A 22,537-nucleotide genomic window follows, 5' to 3' on the forward strand; every position below is an offset into this window, starting at 1 on the left:
GAAAACACAGCCATAAGCGGACTGTTACACGGGCCAATATCTGACCTACAATTGTTTAGGAGCAGTACCAAAATCCTCTTCTTAATACTTAGCAGGTAAGTGAAATGCTTTTCAAACTGCCAGACACACATGTGAGCTGAATAGCTTCTTTTGATGGATTTTTAATGGTGTGCACTTTGCTTTTTATTGTTTGGAGCTTAGATACTTTTTTGCGAGGTTTGCTTTAAAATGCAAATATATATGTAAATTTTGAGTCTACACAGATTATGTTGGAAACTTTAAAAATTCTTGGAGAGTGTATTTTGTACACGAAATCACACAATCATATCCACACAGTCTACACAGAATTTCTGCTGTCACCCCTCAGGTTATTTAAGATTGAAGAAAGAAAGCTTGTTAAAATTAAGGATCCTTATTAACTGTTTATTATTATTTGTAACCTGATAGCACTCTTAAAACTCATTCATACTGGGGGTTAATTGTGCCAGACCTTAAACTCACACACAGGAAGTCACAGACTAAGTCCTGATGACCTTCCATTCTAGCTTGCTGTTCATGCTGAAAATACACCTCTTTTGAGTAATTGTACAAGGCATTAACTGATGGCACCAAGGTGGGAGGAGTGGCTGACACACCAGAAGGCTGTGCTGCCATCCAGAGACCTGGACAGGCTGGAGAGTTGGGCAGGGAAAAATGTAATGAAATATAACAAGGGCAAGTGTAGAGTCTTGAATCTGGGCAGGAACAACCCCAGGTTCCAGTCTTAGCTGGGGAATGACCTATTAGAGAGCAGCGTAGGGGAAAGGGACCTGGGGGTCCTGGTGGACAGTCCTGCTCTGGCAGGGGGATTGGACTGGATGATCTTTCGAGGTCCCTTCCAGTCCCTAACATTCTGTGATTCTGTCAGAGTTCAAGGAGCATCTGCATGACACTTTTAGTCATATGGTTTAGTTTTAGATAGTCCTGTGAGAGGCAGGGACTTGACCCTGATGATCCTTATGGGTCCCATCCAACTCAAGATATTCTATGAACGGATGGGTTGCCTGACTATTTAAGAAAATAAGTTGTCCAACTAAAATACAAACCTTTGAGATGACGACCAACAGTTTATTGAACAGAGTCCACTGTTGCAATAACTAGAGACATAATGGGGCTGCACTTTCACAGCACCTTCTACCCAATAATCTATCGGCTCTACCCCCTGCTGATGAAGGGAAGCATGACCTTAAGTTTTAGAAAGGAAGACTGAGTTCTATGTTGACTAAATGCTTTTTTCAAGTCCTTATAGTGGGTGAGAATCTAATTTGTATTGACTTCAAACCTTCAGGTCAAGAGGTGTCATAGACTAGTATGTATGATGTTTGTTTGTAGACAATGATCATTTGTATCTCTTTCTCCTCCTGTAATATGATCTTGTCAGGGGCGTCAACAACTATGAAGAGCATTCAAAATACAATTTGGTGTCCGAACCTGACAAAAAGTATGGCATTACTTGAATTGAAATCTAGGATCTGGCGTGGAAATCTGTGAAACTGTTGCAGAAATTGCTGCAGAAAGCAACAAGACCAGATGTTTTTTGAAGTGTTACTTACTGTGCACGACAGGGTGAGGGGGCTGAGCTGGCACCAGCTGTGCAGAAGGACCTGGGGACGGTGGCTCATCCGCGCTCGTGCCCGACTGCTGGAACGCCAGGTCGATCTCTTCGTCTGTCAGGCCTGGGGGAGCAGAGGAAATGAGATCAGTTTAGCACCTTTCCCCACTTGATGCACGCATAATTAAATTCTCTATCCAGGCAGAACCCTTTCAAGCTGCAAAGAATTTTGGCACTGACTTGAGCAGTAATGCCTCCCCAATTTTGGATTCACTGGAACGTCTCCCTCTCTCTTTCTCTGTTGCAATTTAACCTTAAGCGACAGAATATTAGCCTCAACGCTGCTTCCAAATGTGGCTCATTCAATTTCCTTAATTTATCCTTGAGTTTATTGCTGCTTTTGAAGTAGCTTTCTACTGCAATTCTCCATTCTTCCCCCGAAAAAAAGATACCATCAACTGCAAATGTGGCTCATTTTAATCTGTAATGGTGTAAAAAAAAAAAAAGAGGGGAAAAAACTAACAATAATGCATGAAAACAGACAGGGAAACAAAAAACTAATTATTGGGTTAGACGACTAATTAGTCTAGATCGTTTCCGAAGACGGGAATAATTTGCTTTATTTTATGACAAATGCAGAAATAAAAAGAAAAAAAATCGGGACTGACTGTGATTAGTATGAATGGGACACAGAATGTAAGGAGGAAATAAAACTATAACAGAACAGATCAAAACAAGGCCAAGCCCAAACTTCCAGCGCAGTGTCGCCCCAGCGTGCGGCTGCGTGATCAGACTGCCCGAGGGCGGCCGGGTTTTATTTCACGCTGAGCTGTAGTAACACCGCACACATGGGCCGTGGTGGTGCAGTGACTCCTGCCATCGGGAAATGCCAGGATGACCATCTGTAGTTGGCCACAACATATGGGAAGGATTTGGCCAACAGGAGGGGGAAGCAAAGCAGCTAAAGGATTCAGGATGACCAGCATCTGTGAAGAATGGATTATTTTTTCCAACAGGAGAAAACATCCTCTAAAAAAGGATTTCAGTACTTGGATGGCAACCATGGTGGGGGGCCTGGAGAGCTGTGTATTATTGATGCTATTCTCCTGCGCAGAAGCAGACGGACAGTGTCCCTGCCACGAGGAACGTGTGAAGTGACTCAGCACCCTCTATGATATATGTAGCGCATATGCAAAAACATTCAGAAAGGCTGGAAGTGAGAACATACATTTAAGGAAAGATATTTAGAAGAGGCAGAGCACTCGATTCACACACAGTTGTAGGGACTGAGCACAGTGGAGGAAAATGGTATCAACAGCAGAGCAGTGGGAGAAAAATGGGGGAACGTTCTCTCCATTACCTCCGCTCCAGATCCATGAAAAATCACTGGGAGACGAAATTCCTGATCTTAATCCTTTAAAGCACATTACAGGGGGACACAACATAGAAAATGGCCAGGCTTCTGGCATATTACCCAAGTCTCGAGAAATTTTTTCAGGATGTTAAACTGAAATGCATACTGGGGGTCTAGAGAGAATAAACTGTAGCACAAACAATATTGCCAGAAAATACACAAATCTTTCTCAGAACTTTAACATTGTAAAGCTCTAACAGTGCTTCTGGTATTCAGAACTATTAACAGGATCTTTTCCCTACTCCTGTGAGTGTGTGAGATACCGTGAGTTCCTGTTGTATCTACTGTACAGTGCAGATGCTGATGCACAGAGAAGTCAGGTGATTTCTCTGACATAACAGAACATTGACAGTGTCAGATCTAGTATCAGAAATCCGAAGTTCCTGATGTGTGGTTCTGCAATCTCACCAAATCAACCCTTTGCTTTTAGTTGATCCGTGCCTCAAACAGTAAGGAACCAAACCCACACGTAACGGTACGGAACACGACTTGCACTGAGAGTAATAAAAGGCACAAGAACACAACTCAGCCTACTGTTCTAGGCACAAAAGCAATATTTATGGTGTCTAATACCTGTCAAAAAGTGAAGCCCTTATCAGAAAGAAACTGCTTTGACCAGCTCCTAATTATCCAATGTAGGAGAAAGCTTAAACACATGGCAACACTGCAACTCTGGAATTTCATAAAGATGGAGAAAATATTAGTCTGCAAGCATGGATCCAACTAGAACAGGGCAATTTGTTCTATTTCCATGCAAACACAGCAAATCTGATAATATTTAACACTTAGAAATGTACATAAGTTACGGAGGATCCATACTTCATTCTACAAAAAGAGCAGGAAACAATGCTTATTGTGTAGATTCATAAATATCCCTGTCTTCATGGTTGGCATTTCTCACACACTAACAAAAGTGTGCAGGATGTTCTAAGTGTCCTCAGGCAATTACAAGTAACTCATCAAAATTCCCTTTAGACTGAACTTTTTTCCAGATTCACCACCTACACACATGTATGCACACACTATGAGTTTTACATGCCCCAAATTATTCAACGTTGATACTTTAATTACATCGAAAAGTGGGAATTTCTAAACCAGATCAAAGTGTCGTCTGTTCCAATATTTTATCTTGCTTTATTTTATCACAGTCCTTCTGTCACTGCGTGATGTAAAAAAGTATCCATGATCTATTCATTGTTCTAATCTAGCAGGAAGTTGGTAACTGAAAAATAATACCGATTTCTTTGAATGCAAAAGCAGTGCCATGAAAACCAGAGCTTTGTGTCTAATATATGTCTCAAATAGGTATGTCAAGAAAATAACTTCATTTTAACAGAAGAGTCGCTCTAAATCCACTTCTCAACACTTTGGAAAACAAACATTTTTGTTCTTCTGGAGTCGCAGCAAGATCAAGACCATGCAGAATGCAAAAGGTTAAAAGGAACAATAAAGGAAACTGCCAATTGTAAGTGAATTATATTTGGCTTTGAAAGCTGAGCCACGGCTATATTATAAAAGGCATCTCTTTGCGTTGTTTACCATCACCCTGACTAATGCAGACCTTTTTTTTTGTTTTAAATAATCTCATGCAAATTAGACACACACTTCCTTCCAGTTGATTGCTATCTGCAAGGAATAATCTAACCGCAGAGGGTACTGAGCAAGGACTGAGCTGAGGAGAAGGATGCAAGGAAACTGTCTTCAGAGCCCTACAGAATGCAAACCTGTTCCCTTCCCCCCGTCATCCATTTCATTCCTCTGCAGCACCACAGCCAGGGCAAAGAATTAGTCAGAATTTTCACAAAGCCTTAAAATTTCCTCTTCAGGGTGTTGATTTGAATAATCCAGCACCCATGATTGTTCTTGCTGACCCTCTGTTGTCATTGTCACTGCTGCCACTCCATTTTCAGGGAACACTCAGCCTCTGTAAATTGTAGTCAAACACAGAATTAGAGCAAGTCAGAGAATAAAACGGGTTGTCACAAACATCTCTTGGTGCCTGCACCTTGGGTATTGTATAAAAAGCCCCTTTGCCCAAAAACTTTTAAGACTTGACTGTCTATTTAGGACCTTTTATAATATCTACTACTATTTAATATAAAGACTCATGTACGTCAAAATACTTAGAGGAGTATTGTTGTGCATATTTTACAGCTGAGGAAGAAGTGAGACATACAGATATAAGAAGTGCTCCAAGGTCAGAACTGAACCTCTGCCAGTCAGAAAATAAAAACTCAGGAGATGCGAGTCCCAATCTGTTGTTTTACCATAAATCCATTCTTCTCTATTTTCTGGATGAAACACAGTAGCAATAATTGCACCACAAAACCTTGCAGGAGCTTAAATAGATGAGCCACTAAGTTTCTTCTTCTCCTTCCCTGACATTTCAGTGACAACCCTTTTTCCCACCCATCCACTGAGCATATCTTTCTCTTCATTACATTCCTCCTTGCATTGCTCAGTCCAGTAATTCATGCAAGATTTACACAACCTGAAGGCAACATTAGCTTTAGGCAGAAAAATTCTGGTTAGGAAGAAATAAAGCATTCTCCCATGATAGGGAAAGGTGATGGAAAGAATTAAGTTCCTTTTGTGGGTTTCCAAAGGCAATTTTATTACCACTGCGACAGAGCACCCCGGAGCTGCCATCACACCCACCCTTTGGCAGGGAGGGCAGCGGGTGGTATCTGTTCTTATTTTCCTCACACGTGCACACACTTTCTATTAAGAAGAAAAATAAATAGAACCAGACAACTTGTTTAGCTACAACAAACGATATGAGTTACCGAAGTTAGTGCCTGGCATCATATGACTAAAAGGAAGATGTACCATAGACAGCCTGAAACGACAGTGCTCTCCTGTTCCTGGAAGCCTCTGAGTCAACTCTGCTCAGAAAGAACATGGCCACATTTTAAAAGAATCGTCATAAAAACCTTCTGGGATCTGATCCAGACTAATGATTCCACCTGTTCAGTCAGTTGCATGCAATGCTGGGTGACTCTTTTATCAAATGTTTGTCCTATATCCCTTCTGTTTAGTGGAACACATTTCAATAAGGTCAGAAAGGCCCAGTCTCTGGATCCATTTTGCTTTCATCCATCTTGGTCCATGGGGCGTTCCTGAGGCTGAGCCCAACCCAACTTTTTAACCAAACCTGAGGTCTCGGAAACATCACTCTGTTTTTTTTACCCTTCATTTACATTATTTGAATGTAAACATCCTGCTCTGCACTTTCAGACAAACTTTGTGTAAAGGAACCTAACCATCCAAGGGAAATCGACTGGACTCAACTGTCAGGTGGAAAAACGCAGAAATAAAAGTTAAAATGTTACTGAAAAGGCTTGGAATTCTCACGGCTCTATTCGTCTGCAAGACTGTCAATTATGCAATCACAATCTTTAAGTAACATTCTATACCTTAAGCCATCAGGGTGACTAAGCTGCAATCAGAACTGGGAAAGGTGCTCTAACCTCTGCTACACAGCACTAAAATAGGGAAGGAAAACCTGATTTAACAGTACAACACTAAGAATTACAGCGAGTCAACCAGGAAGGAAAAGGTTAAAATAAAAAGTATTTTGGGCATAGCAAATATAAATAAATAAATACATCGGCAGCAGTTTCTCTTCCTGGCCAAGCTTTTTGGAGTCTCTAATAAAATGAAGTGTAATGGAGGAGAGGAGGGCAATGTCAGGGGGTGAGGGTTTGGGAGAGAGGTTGTTAAGTATCTCCCTCTCCTCAGCTGTGTTTACTCCATTTACAGGACCCCGGGTGATTGATAGACAGACAAAAGCAAAGCAAGCAGATAGTAACCCCCCCGGGAGCATCGGGAAAGGGGATAACTCCTGACATCATCTAGAGCCCCAAACTCTCCTTAGCCACTTGTAATTAAAAAGACAGAGCAAGATATGCAAACCAGAGAAAAAGTGGAAGAGGATTTTTTTATTATTTATTATTAACATTTTGTTGGAACAGTAGAGTGCAATAAGGACTCTCAGAGCCGTTAAAAGTCGTCGGCTGACCTGTAGACCCCTATTTCCCAGAGCCTTGTATAAAATTGAATTTTTTAAACATAAATTACACGTAATGACGACACTGTAAAAACTAACAGTAATGGAAAGCTGTGCTGTATTTCATTAGCCTGTATTATTCCGTGCCACCTGATCCAGCCGGGCCTTGTTTATGAGTTAGTGTGTTAGCAGATGCCGATGGAAGCATTTGCTTCGACCTTGCTCTTCTCATTGGGGCATGAAATTACGACGGCAGCACCTTGATATTACAGCCATAAATACAGTAAACTGCAAATTTAAGCCAACGGCTCCTATTGTCTCTGAACATAAAGCTGATCGGTATTTATTTAAAAGGAGAACGAAAAAAAATATTATATATCACCTTGTTTATGGGTCCAGTCCCCCCCCTTCTCCTAATCTGCCTTATTCACTTGGTTAAATACTAAACAAACAAACTAAATCCTCCCTATTTTCTACTGATTAAATATTCTTATGAAATGAGTATTGTCTTCAGAAAACTGGATCAAAGTATTTTCGCTCTGAATAAGAAAGGGCAAGCGACTTGCTGAGCATGTCTTGGAGTGGAAAAAACACAAACAAGTACTACAACTTTCCTTCTCAGTTTTCTGTATATGAGAAGTTCAGGATGTAAAATGAGAAAGTTGCTTCTGGTCACTTATTTATATTTGTGTATAAAATGTATGTACATGAGAGAGAGATGTTTCCTTCCACTTGTTTTCTATTTAAAAATATCTCCCTTGTTAATATTATTTCAAGACGAGGAGGAAAGACAGAGGAAAAAAATGCAATAAGATGAACGGGAGGGGAAAAACATGCACAGGATTCCTTCTCTGAGGCAGCAGACAGCATGAGAACGCCTCATTCTCCTATGGACATTTTGGGTAAATACCCCCGTTCACTGAACATTCCCACTAAAATTTATTAGAGGGGAAAAATCAAACACAAAGGCAAAAGGACATTGTAATATCACAAAGCATATCACAGCATAAATCACAGCATTATAAGTCAGTGCAAAATGTATTTCACTGGTAGTTTCAAGGCAGGGAAAATACAGTTTCACTTGTAGTAAGAGAGGTCAGGTCTCCCTCTTCTAATGTAAAGTAAGCTTCTTGCTTATATGAAGTATGTTATCTCTGTTTCACATAGAAAAAAAGGAAGGGATACCTTAAGTAAAATCTCCCAGTACTAGGCGATATATTTCAGGGGCCAACGCACTAAGAGGAAAGAAACAACACGCAGGACGAACAGGCTGAATAATGGGCTGAGACTCGGGACTCTGAAAGGCAAAAGCCCCATTCGATGCAGTGCTGTAACAGCCTTACCAGGATTTGGACACCTCATTTTGAATTAATCTACAACAAATCTTCAGGTAGCAGACAGCATAATTCAACAGGCACAATTACAGCTTCGCAAAAAGTTCCAATTACAAAAAAAGGCAACCTCCCTAGAAATAAGACTGTGCATTCAGAGAAAACAAATATTAGATACACTAAAGGGGTAAGTTTCCAAGTGTACCCAACCTCTGATCTGCAATACTTGCTGTTATTCCTGCAGAGAAACTAGTCTCATGGGGATGGCTCCTGACCATCATTGTTTGCATGATAACTCCTCAGAGACCCCAAAAGGCATTTGCCGTGACGGGTACTGTGCAGAGAAGGGTGGAGGGCGGGCAGAGCCAGAGCACTGCGCAGCCACGGGAGGGAAACACAGGCTGCAAAGGGAAATACTGCACACAGAACCAAAGTAACTACCCGGAGTACACAGCAAGTCTATGAACTTTGCTTTCTATTATATTCAGAACTGCAATAAAAAACATTCTATATAAAGGTGAAAGGATATTCGTTTCTTCTACAAGTTCATTCTCAAAAGTAGAACTGTTTGGTACGTGGAAGCTCAAAAACCTAGAAACTAAACTTCATTACCAAAACTTGCCAAAAATTTTCAAAACAGGCATGTCAGAAAACTTTGGTGCTTCAGACACATTTACTTTGTGTGAACAAAAAAGCTTGTTGAGCTATAGTAACAAAATGATTGGCCTTTGGCTACTCTTTGATCTGTGATAATATCTTTACAAGCTTCTAAGGGGAAAGCCAGAGGTTGTCTCAAATTTGGGTAAGGTAAAACACTGGCAATATAGGAGGATTGGGTTTGACCTACCTTTGAAACTCCAATTTTAAACCGTATTTCCAACAACTTGAACCAGCATGTCACAGGAGTTCGGGCACCAAAGGAGAAGGGGCTGGCCCGGAGGAGCTGTGCTCAGCCAGACGTCTGTAACATCTTATGCATAAGAACGAGAAAGACCGTCCTGATGCACCATTCCCAGTTCTTTATGTTACTCCGGAATTATTGTGTGCCCCAAACACACTAACAAGACATCTGGGTATTTTCTACACTGGACAATACTCATCAGAGAGCAGCCTCTGCAGACTAAGATTCATTGCAATGTAAAGAGCAACTTGCCACAATGTTATTTATTTCCTCTCTTATTTTCAAAACTTAAAACTTTAGAAAGGAACAAAACAAACCCATCAGGCCAGACTTATCACACAAAAATCATACAAAGTGTATACTAAATGAACTTCTAGTGTTCAAAGAACACGCAGAATGAACATTGGATACACAGGACAGTGCATACTGTGCACTCTGTCAGAAGTTGCTGTAAGGAAAACAGTAGCTATAGCTGCGTGTTTCTAAGAAAATGTAAAAATACATGGAAGTATGTATGGAAAATATCTGGAAATGTAAAGAAACCAACAGTGGGTGAGGAGCCATGAATACAGGAGTCTAAGTCCTTTTTCTGACAGATATTTTTTCACAACCTTATAGAGCATCTTTGCTCCTCTAACCCAGTTTCTATCAAGTGCAATCAATGTTAGACACCCAGGAGTCAGGTATCGTGGCACCAAGAAGATAAGCTCAATTAAGAAAAATATAGCTAAATACTGCGTGTTTGATTATTATGGTACAAATGTTTCAGGTAAAACTGGTTTGCACTTCCCCTAGGAAGACAGAGACGCTAACACACTATTGTAAAAAGACATGTCAGCAAGTATTCATTACAGATTATAAATCACCCTCGTTCTTCTTTCTTTTGTTTTAGAGAAATTTTTTTACATGCCATTAAAATATTGTTTTCTGAATGCTACTACAAAGCTAGCCACCTGTAAAATTAAAGGCTGATGCTGCCAATAACAATGTTGAAATACCTTCTGTTTAAAAGGCAAACCTACTTTGTAATTTTTAACACAACTGTATAAATATTTCTCCACCCACCCTTCACAATTTTGTTGGTTATGTCGCGTCCATTTAGACAACAACCATCTATGTCATCACACAGGATGTTAATCTTGGGTGGAGAAGAAAGAAACAATAGCAAATTAATTTTGAAGAAACCAAGACTACACATTCAAGCAGGGTTCTTCATGATAAAAGAAGAGTGAAGACAAAAAACATTAGGCAACAAATCAACAAAACAGCAGAAGTTTCAAAAGATCATTTTTAATCTTTTGGTTTGTTTGTTGTCATTTTTTTCTCCCCATGTGTCTTCAACAACTCTTCAGAGTTCTACAGAAAATTAAAGGAGTCTGGATTAAACGCCCAAAGGACGACTAATGCTAACAATCCTAAAAATAACCAGGTTAAGTGGTGGAAAAACTATGGTGACCACACACGGAGAACTGGAGTGGTAAGGTAGGAAAGGAGTTTCATCATTGCTCCCTCAGGACATGCACAGAACATACGAACTGCTTCTGGTTCTCTAGGGTTCCGATTACCATGCCAAACACACCTCCAGAGTTTCCTTATTAGTATAATAAAAAGCCTCTCCAATGTTTGGGTTTTATTCCCAGCCTTGCTATTGACCTTGTGTAGGTCATTTAACCTCCATCTGCCTCAGTTTCTACATCTGTAAAGCAAGAATAAAATTACACAATATATGACTGACGCTGACAATTATCAGGTACAAAGACTGACACTTTTGAGAATCTATACATGTATAATATACATTTGAGCTATGTAAGGCATTTGCAACAAGTAATTTATTCAAGTAACAAGTTTATCTTTTTTGGTGCTTGTAGATCATCATTGGAAATACTTTCAGATTTCTGACTCTCCTCTAACTCTGCAAGCACTCGAATTCTTGCTTTGCTTTGACTGGGTGCTAAAATACACGGCATTTCTCCGGTCGCCTTTTGGCCAAGTGTTGCGCTCACAATCCAGTCACTGGGGTTGAACGTTCAAAATGGAAATACAGAAATATCTATTTTTTTAACATTGTCTGTTGTCTTCTAGTGCCTCACAAAAGTCCCAGCCCAAGAGTTAAAACAGGAGTGGCTACACACCATTCACACAGAAACTGGAGTGAAGATGAAGAAATGTTTATGGGCAAGTTTCTGCAACATAACACAAGTCAGATCAATAGGTGAGGCAGCTGAAGCAGCTACTCATGCTGTGCAAGGATAGCTCTAGGAGTTCCAGGACTAGCAAACAGCCCCTACACAAAGAAATAATCTCATAAATATAAAGGGAGTGAATAAAAATGGAAAGATATCCTGTCTAGGCTCTACATAAGACTGTATCTCCTTTCTGGGCTGCTGATCAACACCAGTAGACAGGTGCCCAGCTTTTCACAGTGTTGGAGTCAATGGCGAAGGGCCAAGGGTGCACTTTGCAGATCCCTCTCTCTGCACTGCAGCCCTGGAGCAGGGGAACACGGCGGCACGGGTGCAGGGAACACTGTGCAGGGGAAGCGGCTGTTTGCTGAGCTGTGTGAGGGGCACAGCTCTGAGCAGCAGCTTCGGCCTTGGTAGCCCGGGATGACACGGCCCCGTGCTCCTGAGTGCCAAGTCCAACGACCAGATAGAACAGCTTATCCTCTACAGGCACTGCAGCAGATGAAGCTCACCAGAAGGACTCTGATTCTTTTCTTCTCGCATTTCTTCCAGAGTTTTCTTTTACTGCTACCCCTGTCTGTCTCAGGTGGCCCAGTGTGGAAAAAGCTCTCCTTTTATGATGCAATATCTGGGACCAGGTGAGGCCCTGACTCCACAGATAACCTAACAAATGGGCAAGAGCAGCTTGTGTTCTTATTGACAGTGCACGTGCTGGTAAATACCGACCTCCAGGGTATTCTCAGCAAACACGCGGCCATCCCCAGCTTCTCAGATCCACACACACGCGCAAGCACTTGCTTTACCCGACACTGAACTCACACCTCACAAACAAATTATTTAACTACTCTATCCCCCAAGGAAGACAGTGATCATTTCAAATGCAGCTCCCTGCTCATCTCTCACAGACACGCAACGGCCTGATAGGTTAAATGCTGCCATTTAATTACAGTAATGGAAGCTGCTATTTTTTGGTTCCCTTGAATCCTCTCTCGCTCTCTTTTTTAAATACATACGGAGTCATCTTTTAAACATGTATTTTATATTTCTGAGTTTAACAGCTGCATTCTCCTAGTTATTCGAAGAGCAGGAGCAATGATATTCTGATATTTTTCTCTGTAACTCTGAGCAACCAGCCTTTTAAATGCTATATCAACAGGAAGCCGGGTTGGGGGAGATGCTTTAGGAAGGGATACATGCTGCAGAGTCCAACCTGCCCCTTCATTTACTTAGATGGTTTGTGTTGATTTCATTGCATCAGCTGAACCTTCCCGTCTCCCCCAAAGCAGCTGGGGCCTGGGGAGGATAAACAAGAAAGTGCTCTGAGTAATTTTACTGAAAATGCTATAAAATTGGTATATCACACTGACAGTATGGCACAGTAGGGTTATATTTTTATATATATATGACTGAGAGTCAGAATTATCTCAGATCTAACCACTCTTAATACATCTGACTCCACTTCTCCATCTAAAATGGGGACGGTGTTTCCTCTGTTTCCCACTGAAATTTGGAGTTTGGAACTGTTTGGAGAATATAAAGGTCTAACAAAGAAGAGAAAATGTAATCAGAAGTGCATTAAACTTATAATCTTGCCATTCCACAAAAGGTGTCACAAGCTTAGTCAGTTAATAATCGTACAGTACTTTGAACAAGCAAAGTGGCACAGAATTATGACATCGATGTTTGTTAAATTCTTGAGCATGCTGCAAACCACTTTTTTTTTTCCCTCGAGTGAATTCAGCAAGGGGGCTGTGAGTGGCCAAAGACTAGAGGGTTTTATGGTTATTTATTACTGAGGGAGGACACATAACACAGTATTCCATGAGTGGCACAATAACTATTTGTGGATTTTACATTTCGTATTGTGTGGCAATTAGAAAAAAAACGAGAAGTAAAACATAATACTTCCAAGTCTAAATAAATTCTTACCTATGCTATGGCCACAACACTCCTAGAAAAATACCCATATTGCACCTGTCCTCAACTTTGTCCTTTAAATGTGAAAAGCTTATTTATTTGTTCTGTGGCAGTTGGCTCCCCATCAGCCGGCCAGCCATGCAGGGATATTGCCATCTTCATTCTCTGGTACAGATACCCACCAGTGTCTCTTAAGGATGGAATCTTAAAAGGTGAGGCAAGGCAGAGACAAAGACAAATTTAATTTTATCACCATAAAAAGGGACATTTCCACATGGGCAGCAAGGACATGAATATCATGTGTATGCGGGGGCGGGGGGATTATAAACGCATTTTTGGCGAAATTCAATAAAGCTGATTCCACTGCATAAGGTCAGCAATTTACTTTTAAAAAATGATATGATTGCAACTTTTAATATAACCCATGTATTTGCTGCAAGATGCTCTAGAAGATTGTGTAATGTAACCAGCCGACCTCTCCACAGGAGCAGAGATCACCCCATTTACCCTTTATTGTCTTGCTAAAAGCAATGCACATTTGCACGGTATGACAAAGTCAACAGCTTTTACTTCAGAGAGCCTCAGATTTCATTGCGAATGAATTCTCTGCTCTCCTAGGAGTGGAGTCTTGCCTGGACTAGGTTCCACGAGAAAAAATAAGAAAGAATGAACCAAAGAATAAATTCCCTTTCGACTAAGGGAAGAACGATTGTGCCCCAGATTAAAATTAAGAGGGAAGAGTGTGTAGCAGAAAAGCAAACAGTAGGATTTTCATGTTCACGGGCAGCCAAGACATCGTTTTAAACAGGGTAGAAATGTTGTCAAAGAGAATCTAGAGAATTATCTCATACAGGAACTTATTTTATCTTTCCTAGCAGGAAAGTGTCATTAGTTCTGAGATGGATTTCAGCAGAAGAGCAACACAGACTATCCTAATTACACTTGGTTTTAGCCTCAAGAGAGAAGGCTGTCTCTTTAGACTTAGAATACCAGGTTCATTCCCAGAGTACATCAAGAACTGAATTCCTTTACTCGCTCCAGGAAGATTGTGGGGAAACCCTGGGCTGGATGGCCACGAAGAACAAATTCCTTCTATTACAAAAATATTTTTATACAAATGTACATAGATTTCTTCAACTGTCTCAAGGTGAAGCCTGCTTCAAAGGTCAAAGCTGCAGGGCTGGATTAGGATTGCACGCAATCTGCCTGAGCCTTGACATGCTGACATTCTAAAGTTTGCAGCTCTGCCCTCCCATCCTCGGCTGACAGGAGACTCTGAACCTCTCTGCAAGGTGGCTCTTACTCCAGCGAGCAACCGAAAAAAATCACATGCTGCAGCACCAAAAACTCTGAAACAAGCATATCAAAGCAGTTTATAAACACGGCCAACATAAATCTTGCTAAGTTAATAATGCAAAAGTGATAATTAACTGCATTTTACAGATGGGCAAGATGAGAACAAGTAACTCGCCCAAAGCCAGGCCAGCAGTCGTATCTCAGACCTCCACTGCCTGCCCTTAGGTTGGAGCTACAGAAGTGACTTTCGTTCGGCACTCTGCATCTACGTTCACTTGAAAACACGGTAGATAAATTATTAAAGGTCTGAGCCTTTTCTGCCCATCACTATGGCTGACGATTTCAGGGCTCAGAATATAACTGACTATTTTAGCATTGTCTTCTAGAATGCACTCCAACTCACTCTGCTGTAATCATATTGTTTTTTCAGTGCTACCAGGAATGGAAGTATTATTTTGACAGTAAACAAGGCAGATATGACTCAAAACACACTCAGTGAGCAATAGGAGTTAATTTTGCAAAGCCATTTTTAACGGCTCTTTTACATTACATAGTTATTGTCAGATAGCCAAGTGGAGAGACATCATTAAACCCATGACATTCCAATTATTTTTTAAAATTAAGCTTACAACCAATATTTTGTCACATGAACAACTTCCTGGGCACCAAACCAGTCTGTTCCAATTTATGAATAATTTTCAAGCTACAAAAACATGGCAAAGGTGATTCTGGACTCTTCTCTGAAATCACAAAATCCCAGAATGTCAGGGGTTGGAAAGGACCTGGAAAGCTCATCCAGGTCAATCCCCCCATGGAGCAGGAACACCCAGCTGAGGTTACACAGGAAGGTGTCCAGGCGGGTTGGAATGTCTGCACAGAAGGAGACTCCACAACCCCCCTGGGCAGCCTGGGCCAGGCTCTGCCACCCTCACTGAGAAGAAGTTTCTTCTCAAATTTAAGTGGAACCTTTTGTGTTCCAATTTGAACCCATTATCCCTTGTCCTATCACTGGTTGTCACCGAGAAGAGCCTGGCTCCATCCTCCTGACACTCCCCCTTTAGATATCTGTAAACATTAATGAGGTCACCCCTCAGTCTCCTCTTGTCCAGCTCCGGAGCCCCAGCTCCCTCAGCCTTTCCTCACACGGGAGATGCTCCACTCCCTGCAGCATCTTTGTTGCCCTGCGCTGGACTCTCTCCAGCAGTTCCCTGTCCTGCTGGAACTGAGGGGCCACAACTGGACACAATATTCCAGGTGTGGTCTCACCAGAGCAGAGCAGAGGGGCAGGAGAACCTCTCTGACCTACTGACCACCCCCTTCTAACCCACCCCAGGTCCCATTGGCTTCCTGGCCACAAGGGCCCAGTGCTGGCTCATGGTCATCCTGCTGTCCCCAGGACCCCCAGGTCCCTTTCCCTTACGCTGCTCTCTAATAGGTCATTCCCCAACTTACACTGGAACCTGGGGTTGTTCCTACCCAGATGCAAGACTCTACACTTTCTGGGATGTCCTCCGGTTGATTAGTTTATCGCATTTTGTTAGCACTATTGCTGCGGGTCTCTTCTTGCCAAAGAAGCCAAGAAAATCCGTAAAGCTCATGACAAGTTCAGATAACACAAACAGTGGTGAAATTGATGGGGAGAGGAGGCAGCATGATGAATAGGCTGGTGCCGAACAGCAAGTGACAGATCTGCAGACAGAAGACGGGCAGGACAGGGGGGTCATCCCCGTCACTGCAGATGGATAGGGATTCTCAATCATTTTCAGGAGGAAAAAAGAAGGCACCTAATAGATAATACAGAGCTGTGGAACTAATTTCTGGATCATGAGCACATCTGTTCTTCTGGATCATGAGACTCCAGCAGTGGGAACCTCCTGTGTATGTTGAACATTATCAGCACTGGGCAAACAGCACAGTGCCAAAAATGGATGCGACTACCAGTAACGCTGATTCAGATAGGAACTGCTCTGAGTTTGTTAGCAATGAAAGCATTCATTCACTCTTTAGTCTTTGGATCCCTAATAAGTTCCTTGGGATATAACCAGACTTCCCCATTGATGCAGGGTTGTATTGACCCAAAGCTTGGACAGAAGGCACCTAAAGAACAAACTGATTGCATGAACAGGTGTAGGACACTTTTCTTTAACCTAAGCAAAATATTAGAAGGCACATTAGCTGTCTTTCAAAGTCATAAACAGAGGCCTAAGCATCTCTAGTAATTAAATATCCCATAGTGCTTTTCAAGAATCTTAGTAATTTTTTTAGTCAGTAATTACATTCTCTATCCCTAAAGCTCCCTCTGCAAGATGACTTAGATAAAGTATTCTTCATTTGCTCTCCTAAAAACCATGTTGTGATGTTAAGCAGTGAGCTCCAGGTAACCCCACAGACACCACCAACCATGCTCCATCCAATGGTTAACGGGTGCAACTGCTCTAGGATCCTCAAATGAAACGCGTTATGAAAATGTAGAATGCACTGACTTCCGTTTAACCTGTACAGTCATTTCTGTAAGTCTACACAAGCTGTTGGACTTACTTGATGCCACGTGAACACCAAAATTCTTTAATAATCAGAAAGTCTTCTCTACTTCACCGTCTCTTAAATCCATACCCTGTCAGCAAGTCTGAAGAGAAGGACAAATCACCTAGCATTCATTGGATAGTCTGCACTTACAGCCTAATCACACGTTCTTGTATTAAACGTGGTCATTTCTAGAAAAGTATAAGGTTTGCAGGGCAATAGTAGTTTGACCCAAATAGATATTTTGACTGCACAGGTTACTAACTACATTTTTTGGTATGAGTTGTCACTGGACTCTATTGGCTTGCACTGTATTTTCTTCTCAAGAAAAAGCTTTGTAAAAACTGTTTGAGCTTCACTGAGACATGTTAAAGAATTAATTACAAAGTAAAGCTGAGGTAGAAAATTAATTTGGGAAACACAAGAGGTTACTTTTCTTTTCCTCCCTTTTCTGGAAGTGGGGGAGGAAAGGCAGTTATTTTCATCTCCATGCTGGGGGCAGGAGTTGGGAGCTGCCCAGTCGATAACCTGGCCATCAGAACAAGGTTTGTAATTAAAAGGTCAGTGACCTGGAAAGCTAGGGCCTCACTCTCAGGGCTTCTCAGTAATGACGGTGCTATTAAATTAAGACTGTTATGAAATCAATGCTAAAAAAGCTTTCATGGTAACGAGATTCCATTCAAGGACATGCAAACTGTCTCATGAAAAGGACTTAAATTATAAAAAAGAAAAGTAATAAAAAAGGGCTAAATTGAAATCTGCTGAAGAATTTTCTTCCTTTAAAGCCCTCCAGCAGTGGGCTGGGCCCCTTCTCCCAGGTCCTCAAGGTGATCCACTTGGGTTTCTTTGGCAAAGAAGGAAAGACATGGGGCTCAACTTCCAAGAATGCAGAATATAGAAAGAGGAAGAAAAACAAGTCTGTTTTCTACTGGAAATTCTGAAGCTGACAGCATTTGTTTCCAGGGAATCAAGTGTCTTTGAGCTCTGAATGGGAAGGGCCATGTACAATTAAATAATTCATCTCTTCAGAAATCACCATAGCCTGGCACCTTGACATTGGCAATTTTCTCTGGAACTCTGATGCACTGCAAAAAACTGTGCGAGACCTACAGGAAAACCTTGCACAGTAACTCGCTTCCGATCAGCCAAAGTAATGAAACAGATTAGGAGATACAACATGTAAAAGGCCAACACTTCCAACCCATCTCACCAAGTGAGAGCACAACTGCTTTTAGAAGCATGTAGCCCATTATGTTACACACATATATATATTATACAAAAGACCAATCCAGGTAGTGTATCTCCTGAAGACTGTCCAACCTTCTGGGTGGACGTTTTCCCAAAATAACTCAACAATTATACATTTAGTTGCCCTAACGCACTTCTGTTCTCCCATCACTGTAATTTCTTAGCTCCCCGTATGCTTTTGTTTGTTCCCACAATCCCACTCCGGGAAGGCATTACTGTACTCGTTTGACATTAAAGGAACAAGCAACTAAGAAAAAAGTTCTTTATCCAGGTTTACACATAAGTCCTAGCAGTTATTCCCTTCCCTGCCCCAAAAGATTACAGCACCCTGGAAAATAGAGCTCCATCTGCATAGCGCACTTCCACCCCCTTTCTCTATCTTGCAAGAAGTTACAGATTCAGAGAACACAAAATGAACAAACCACATGAGTTACCGGCTGGGTAACCGAGCAGTACAGGACATCTGAGGCACAACAGCGAGATGACAGACACAGTTCCACAAGGGTTTAAACCCCACGTGCTGTCTAATTACTCCCAAGGCGCCGCCGATTCTGTGGCATGTCATCAGCAAAATCAGCGAGTTGGACAAAAAACAAACAACAGCTTTTTTTCCTTTCTTTTCTTTCAGATACTCTGAGGGGAAACAGCTGTTTTTTCCTTCATCTGAAGAAGTTCATGATAAAAAGGAGGAAATGTCATAAATTACACAAAATGCCAGTGTAAGCTTCAAAGAAAATGATAAATGATTCTAATAACTTCATGTTTCTCATTAATGCCTCTGTATTTGGGAGTTTAAAAGTGCTTAAGACAACAAAGAAATCTCATCCAACTTTTGAAAGACCTTTTACAAATCTGGGACACCCTCATTCTCCCAACTGTCATCAACACTATCATCCCGTGTTCCGAATAGAGCAGTTCAGCAAACCCCTGACCCACGAGCAACCAGGAAAATCTGCTTTCAGCCCCTGCAACTGCTGTTCACGAGACACCAAACCCAGTGCAGCTGATGAGCCTGAAGGAACCTGCATTTCTCACTGCCCTGAAATGTATTAAACAAAACCCTGCATTAGATATTAAATAGAAATAAAATTTGATTGGTCCTTTTTTTAGGAAGGAGATGCTAATAAAAAATAAGAAAAAAAAAACATAATTCAAGGTAGAACTACCTCTGCAAGTCTCAGAAGCGAAATTTCGCAGGCAAAGCCGGGACTGCAGGACCTGAAAGCTCGACCACAGCTGATGCTCCGGTCCTGCCCCTGTAGTGGGGAGTCATAGATTTCTCCTGTTCGGTTCCATGAAAATAACTACAAAAGTCAAGTTCACACATGGTGTACAACTATCTATAGATCTGAAGATTCCCCTCCACTGAAATTCTTCTGGGGTCCAGCAAAAGATCTGCTGAAACCTGGATGAGAGTAACTGTGAAAAAAATACAAGGGTAACCTCTGTGTTTAAAAGGGACTCTTGTAACTGAAATGGCTTCTCTACAGAAAATGCTTTTTTGACTGGCAGTGAGGAGTTCTCTACCAGACAGCCCAACTATCTGCAAAATGGGGATAAACATTATCATTGGGATGACAATGACCGTATATCAGAGAATAGGGGAAATAGCCTACCGAACCGTGTAATTCCTCATTTACTCAGGACTAAACTAGCCACGACACCTACGTTTTCAAGAAGAATTGCCTCTATCTGCGAGAGCACACAGGTACCATGACAGTATGTACCTTCTGCTCTCGAGCACTGAACAGAGGTCACGTTGTAAACTCAGTGCTCAGAATCCATATGGCCATATTTCCAGGGACTGTTGGGTATGGGCACTACTGGCCCCTGCTCCTTCCTGTCTCCCACAGTTAAGTTTTTAAACAAACAATTAGCACAAAGGGAAGAAGGGCTAATTAACAAAGGCGAACAAACACACAGCTATACCAAACAATTTCTGCTCTTTAGTAATTATTAGCCAAGTAATTCATAAGGAGTATTAGCCGGGCCACAGTTTCCCTGTGCCTCCATCTCCCCACCCTTCCTCTTCTCCCAGTCAGGGATTTATTAAAATTAAACAGATTAGATGGAGCTCCTGATACTAAAAACTGTTCAGCAAAGCCTGCGGTGGGGAAGTGCAGAGCAAACACCAGAGACATTTGTCTCTAAATTGCTCTAAATACCTTCTGCAAATGAAATTCTAACCCAGCTGTGTTGAGAGAGAAAATGAGGAATAACTGGTCATTGTCAGCACAGAAGAAGATCAGGCAGTTATAATATTGCACGATATACTGGGGGCTAAGGATCTCTCGGCAACAATAGATTTTGTATCAGGTTACCCCGGGTAATCAGCACAGCTTTTAGGCTCAGCTTTCCCTTGCTTCATTGCTTCGATGATAGAGTTGAAATCCCCAAGCTTTTATGATTAATTACTCCCCGTAGGTCCACATATTTCAAGGAAAAACTCATGGAGCACAGCGGCCAACAGGCTCCAAATTTTAATGCCATCCTGATGGCAGGGCAGGGCAAGCAACATACCTATGTGTTTGGAATGTTCTCTGCCTGGCACCAGCACAAGCAGTGAGAGGACCACGCTCTAAATGACATCATTGCTAAAAGACAAGACTGCCATTCCCTTCTAGGTCCTTTGTTATTCAAGATGAGCAAAGTGGTGCCTTTACTTCAACTCTCCATCTCATGATGTCAGGTCTCAGGCATCTCAATAAACAGTTCATAATCCCAAACAGAATAACATATATTTCATAGGCGTCCTTACTTTTCAAAACTCGAGATCTTTAGCTATAGAATTGGATGTACCCTCAAGTACTTATGACTTCAATATATAAGTGAAGTGTGTTGCTCCCCTCTGAAACCTGGAGTTTGTATTTTCAGCATCATTCCAACAGCTTAAAGTGCTCCATAGTGCATGTAATTAACTCCAAGGTAAGACTGTCCTTATTATTTACATCTTGCAGTAAAGATCTAAGCAATTTGGTCCCAGGAAGACAGCATAATATGGAGCGAAATTCATCTGAAAAGCACTGTAAGTTGTGGACTAAAAACTTCAGAAAGAAAAAAAAAGGAATAAAGATAGTTCTGCTATGAGTCAGAAAGTAAAATAAATTCTCAGTAGGCAATGGCCAAAGTATGTTCTATCTGTCTAAAACAATATAGGATTTGTCAAGATCTTTTCCATCCCTGCTATAGAAAAGGGCTAAACTCAGTCAGTAGTTTACCATTTCAGCCTGAAAGTCAAGTTGACCCCAAGCTTGACCTTAACCTGACCTTGTTTACTTTCACCAAGTCCTTCGCCCTTCATCCCTCTCTCTGGTTCTCTTCGGAAGCATTTGACCTTTTCACCTAGAGGTTGGTCATTCTAAAGCCAGTGTCACTAAGGCTGGAACTGACCAACTAGTCCACAACTCTAAACTGTCCTCATTGCAGAAAAGATGTGATAACAGTTAACCCCAACACTTTCAGTGTGTCTTCTGTATTCTACAATTCCACATCTGGTGCCAATATTGCACTAGTCAGTTTGAAAGAAAAGATACTGGTATTTCTTACAAACTTCAAATATTTTTTTGAGACAACTTGCTTTGCCCATAACATCTAATTTTCCATAGCAATACATTTTGGCTTTAGGCTAACTCAAGCTTCTCATTATCACTGAGACCACGAACTTAGGAGTCCATACCTTTCTTCTTCAAAAATGCTCTTCTGGTTGCAATAGGACTTTGGCGGACTCGTGGATTCTGTAAAAACTTGACCGCTGTCACAATCTGACGAGGGCAGGAGGATTGGAGAAAGAGAGAAAAGAGCCGGGTTAGGAATGGTCAAACTCCTATTTTACATTATGCATTCAGTACTGCAAAGTAAGGCAGCGCATCCAACATATGGAGACAGTCTGGAGCTGACACTGATCCAACTTTCAGAAATGGTTCAACAAGCATCTGAGTTTGTGGCTCAACTCTAATCAGACAGCACAATTATGGCATTTCAACCTAGAAGCTTCTTGTTGAATTACTCTTGAAGCAGCTCAACCTGCACAAAAAAACTCCATTAAGATTCTTAGGGGTTTCTGTCACTTTACACTGTGATCTTCTTACCTAAGTGGGCCCCTGTAGTTGAGGGTAACCTGGAGA

General features: G+C 41.5%; 1 protein-coding gene across 1 annotated transcript in view; it reads right to left on the bottom strand.

Moving 5' to 3' along the window:
• Positions 1-22,537, bottom strand: part of PEX14 (peroxisomal biogenesis factor 14) — a 66,832-nt gene that overhangs the window by 12,711 nt on the left and 31,584 nt on the right. Inside the window, exons 3-4 of the mRNA XM_082070141.1 lie at positions 22,090-22,174; positions 1,593-1,715 (exon numbers count right to left, since the gene is read on the bottom strand). Coding sequence (XP_081926267.1) covers positions 1,593-1,715; positions 22,090-22,174 — 208 coding nt within the window. The remainder of the gene's footprint in view (positions 1-1,592; positions 1,716-22,089; positions 22,175-22,537) is intronic.

Source organism: Streptopelia decaocto (genome assembly GCF_964273445.1).
Source record: "Streptopelia decaocto genome assembly, chromosome: 20".
Classification (NCBI taxonomy): domain Eukaryota; kingdom Metazoa; phylum Chordata; class Aves; order Columbiformes; family Columbidae; genus Streptopelia; species Streptopelia decaocto.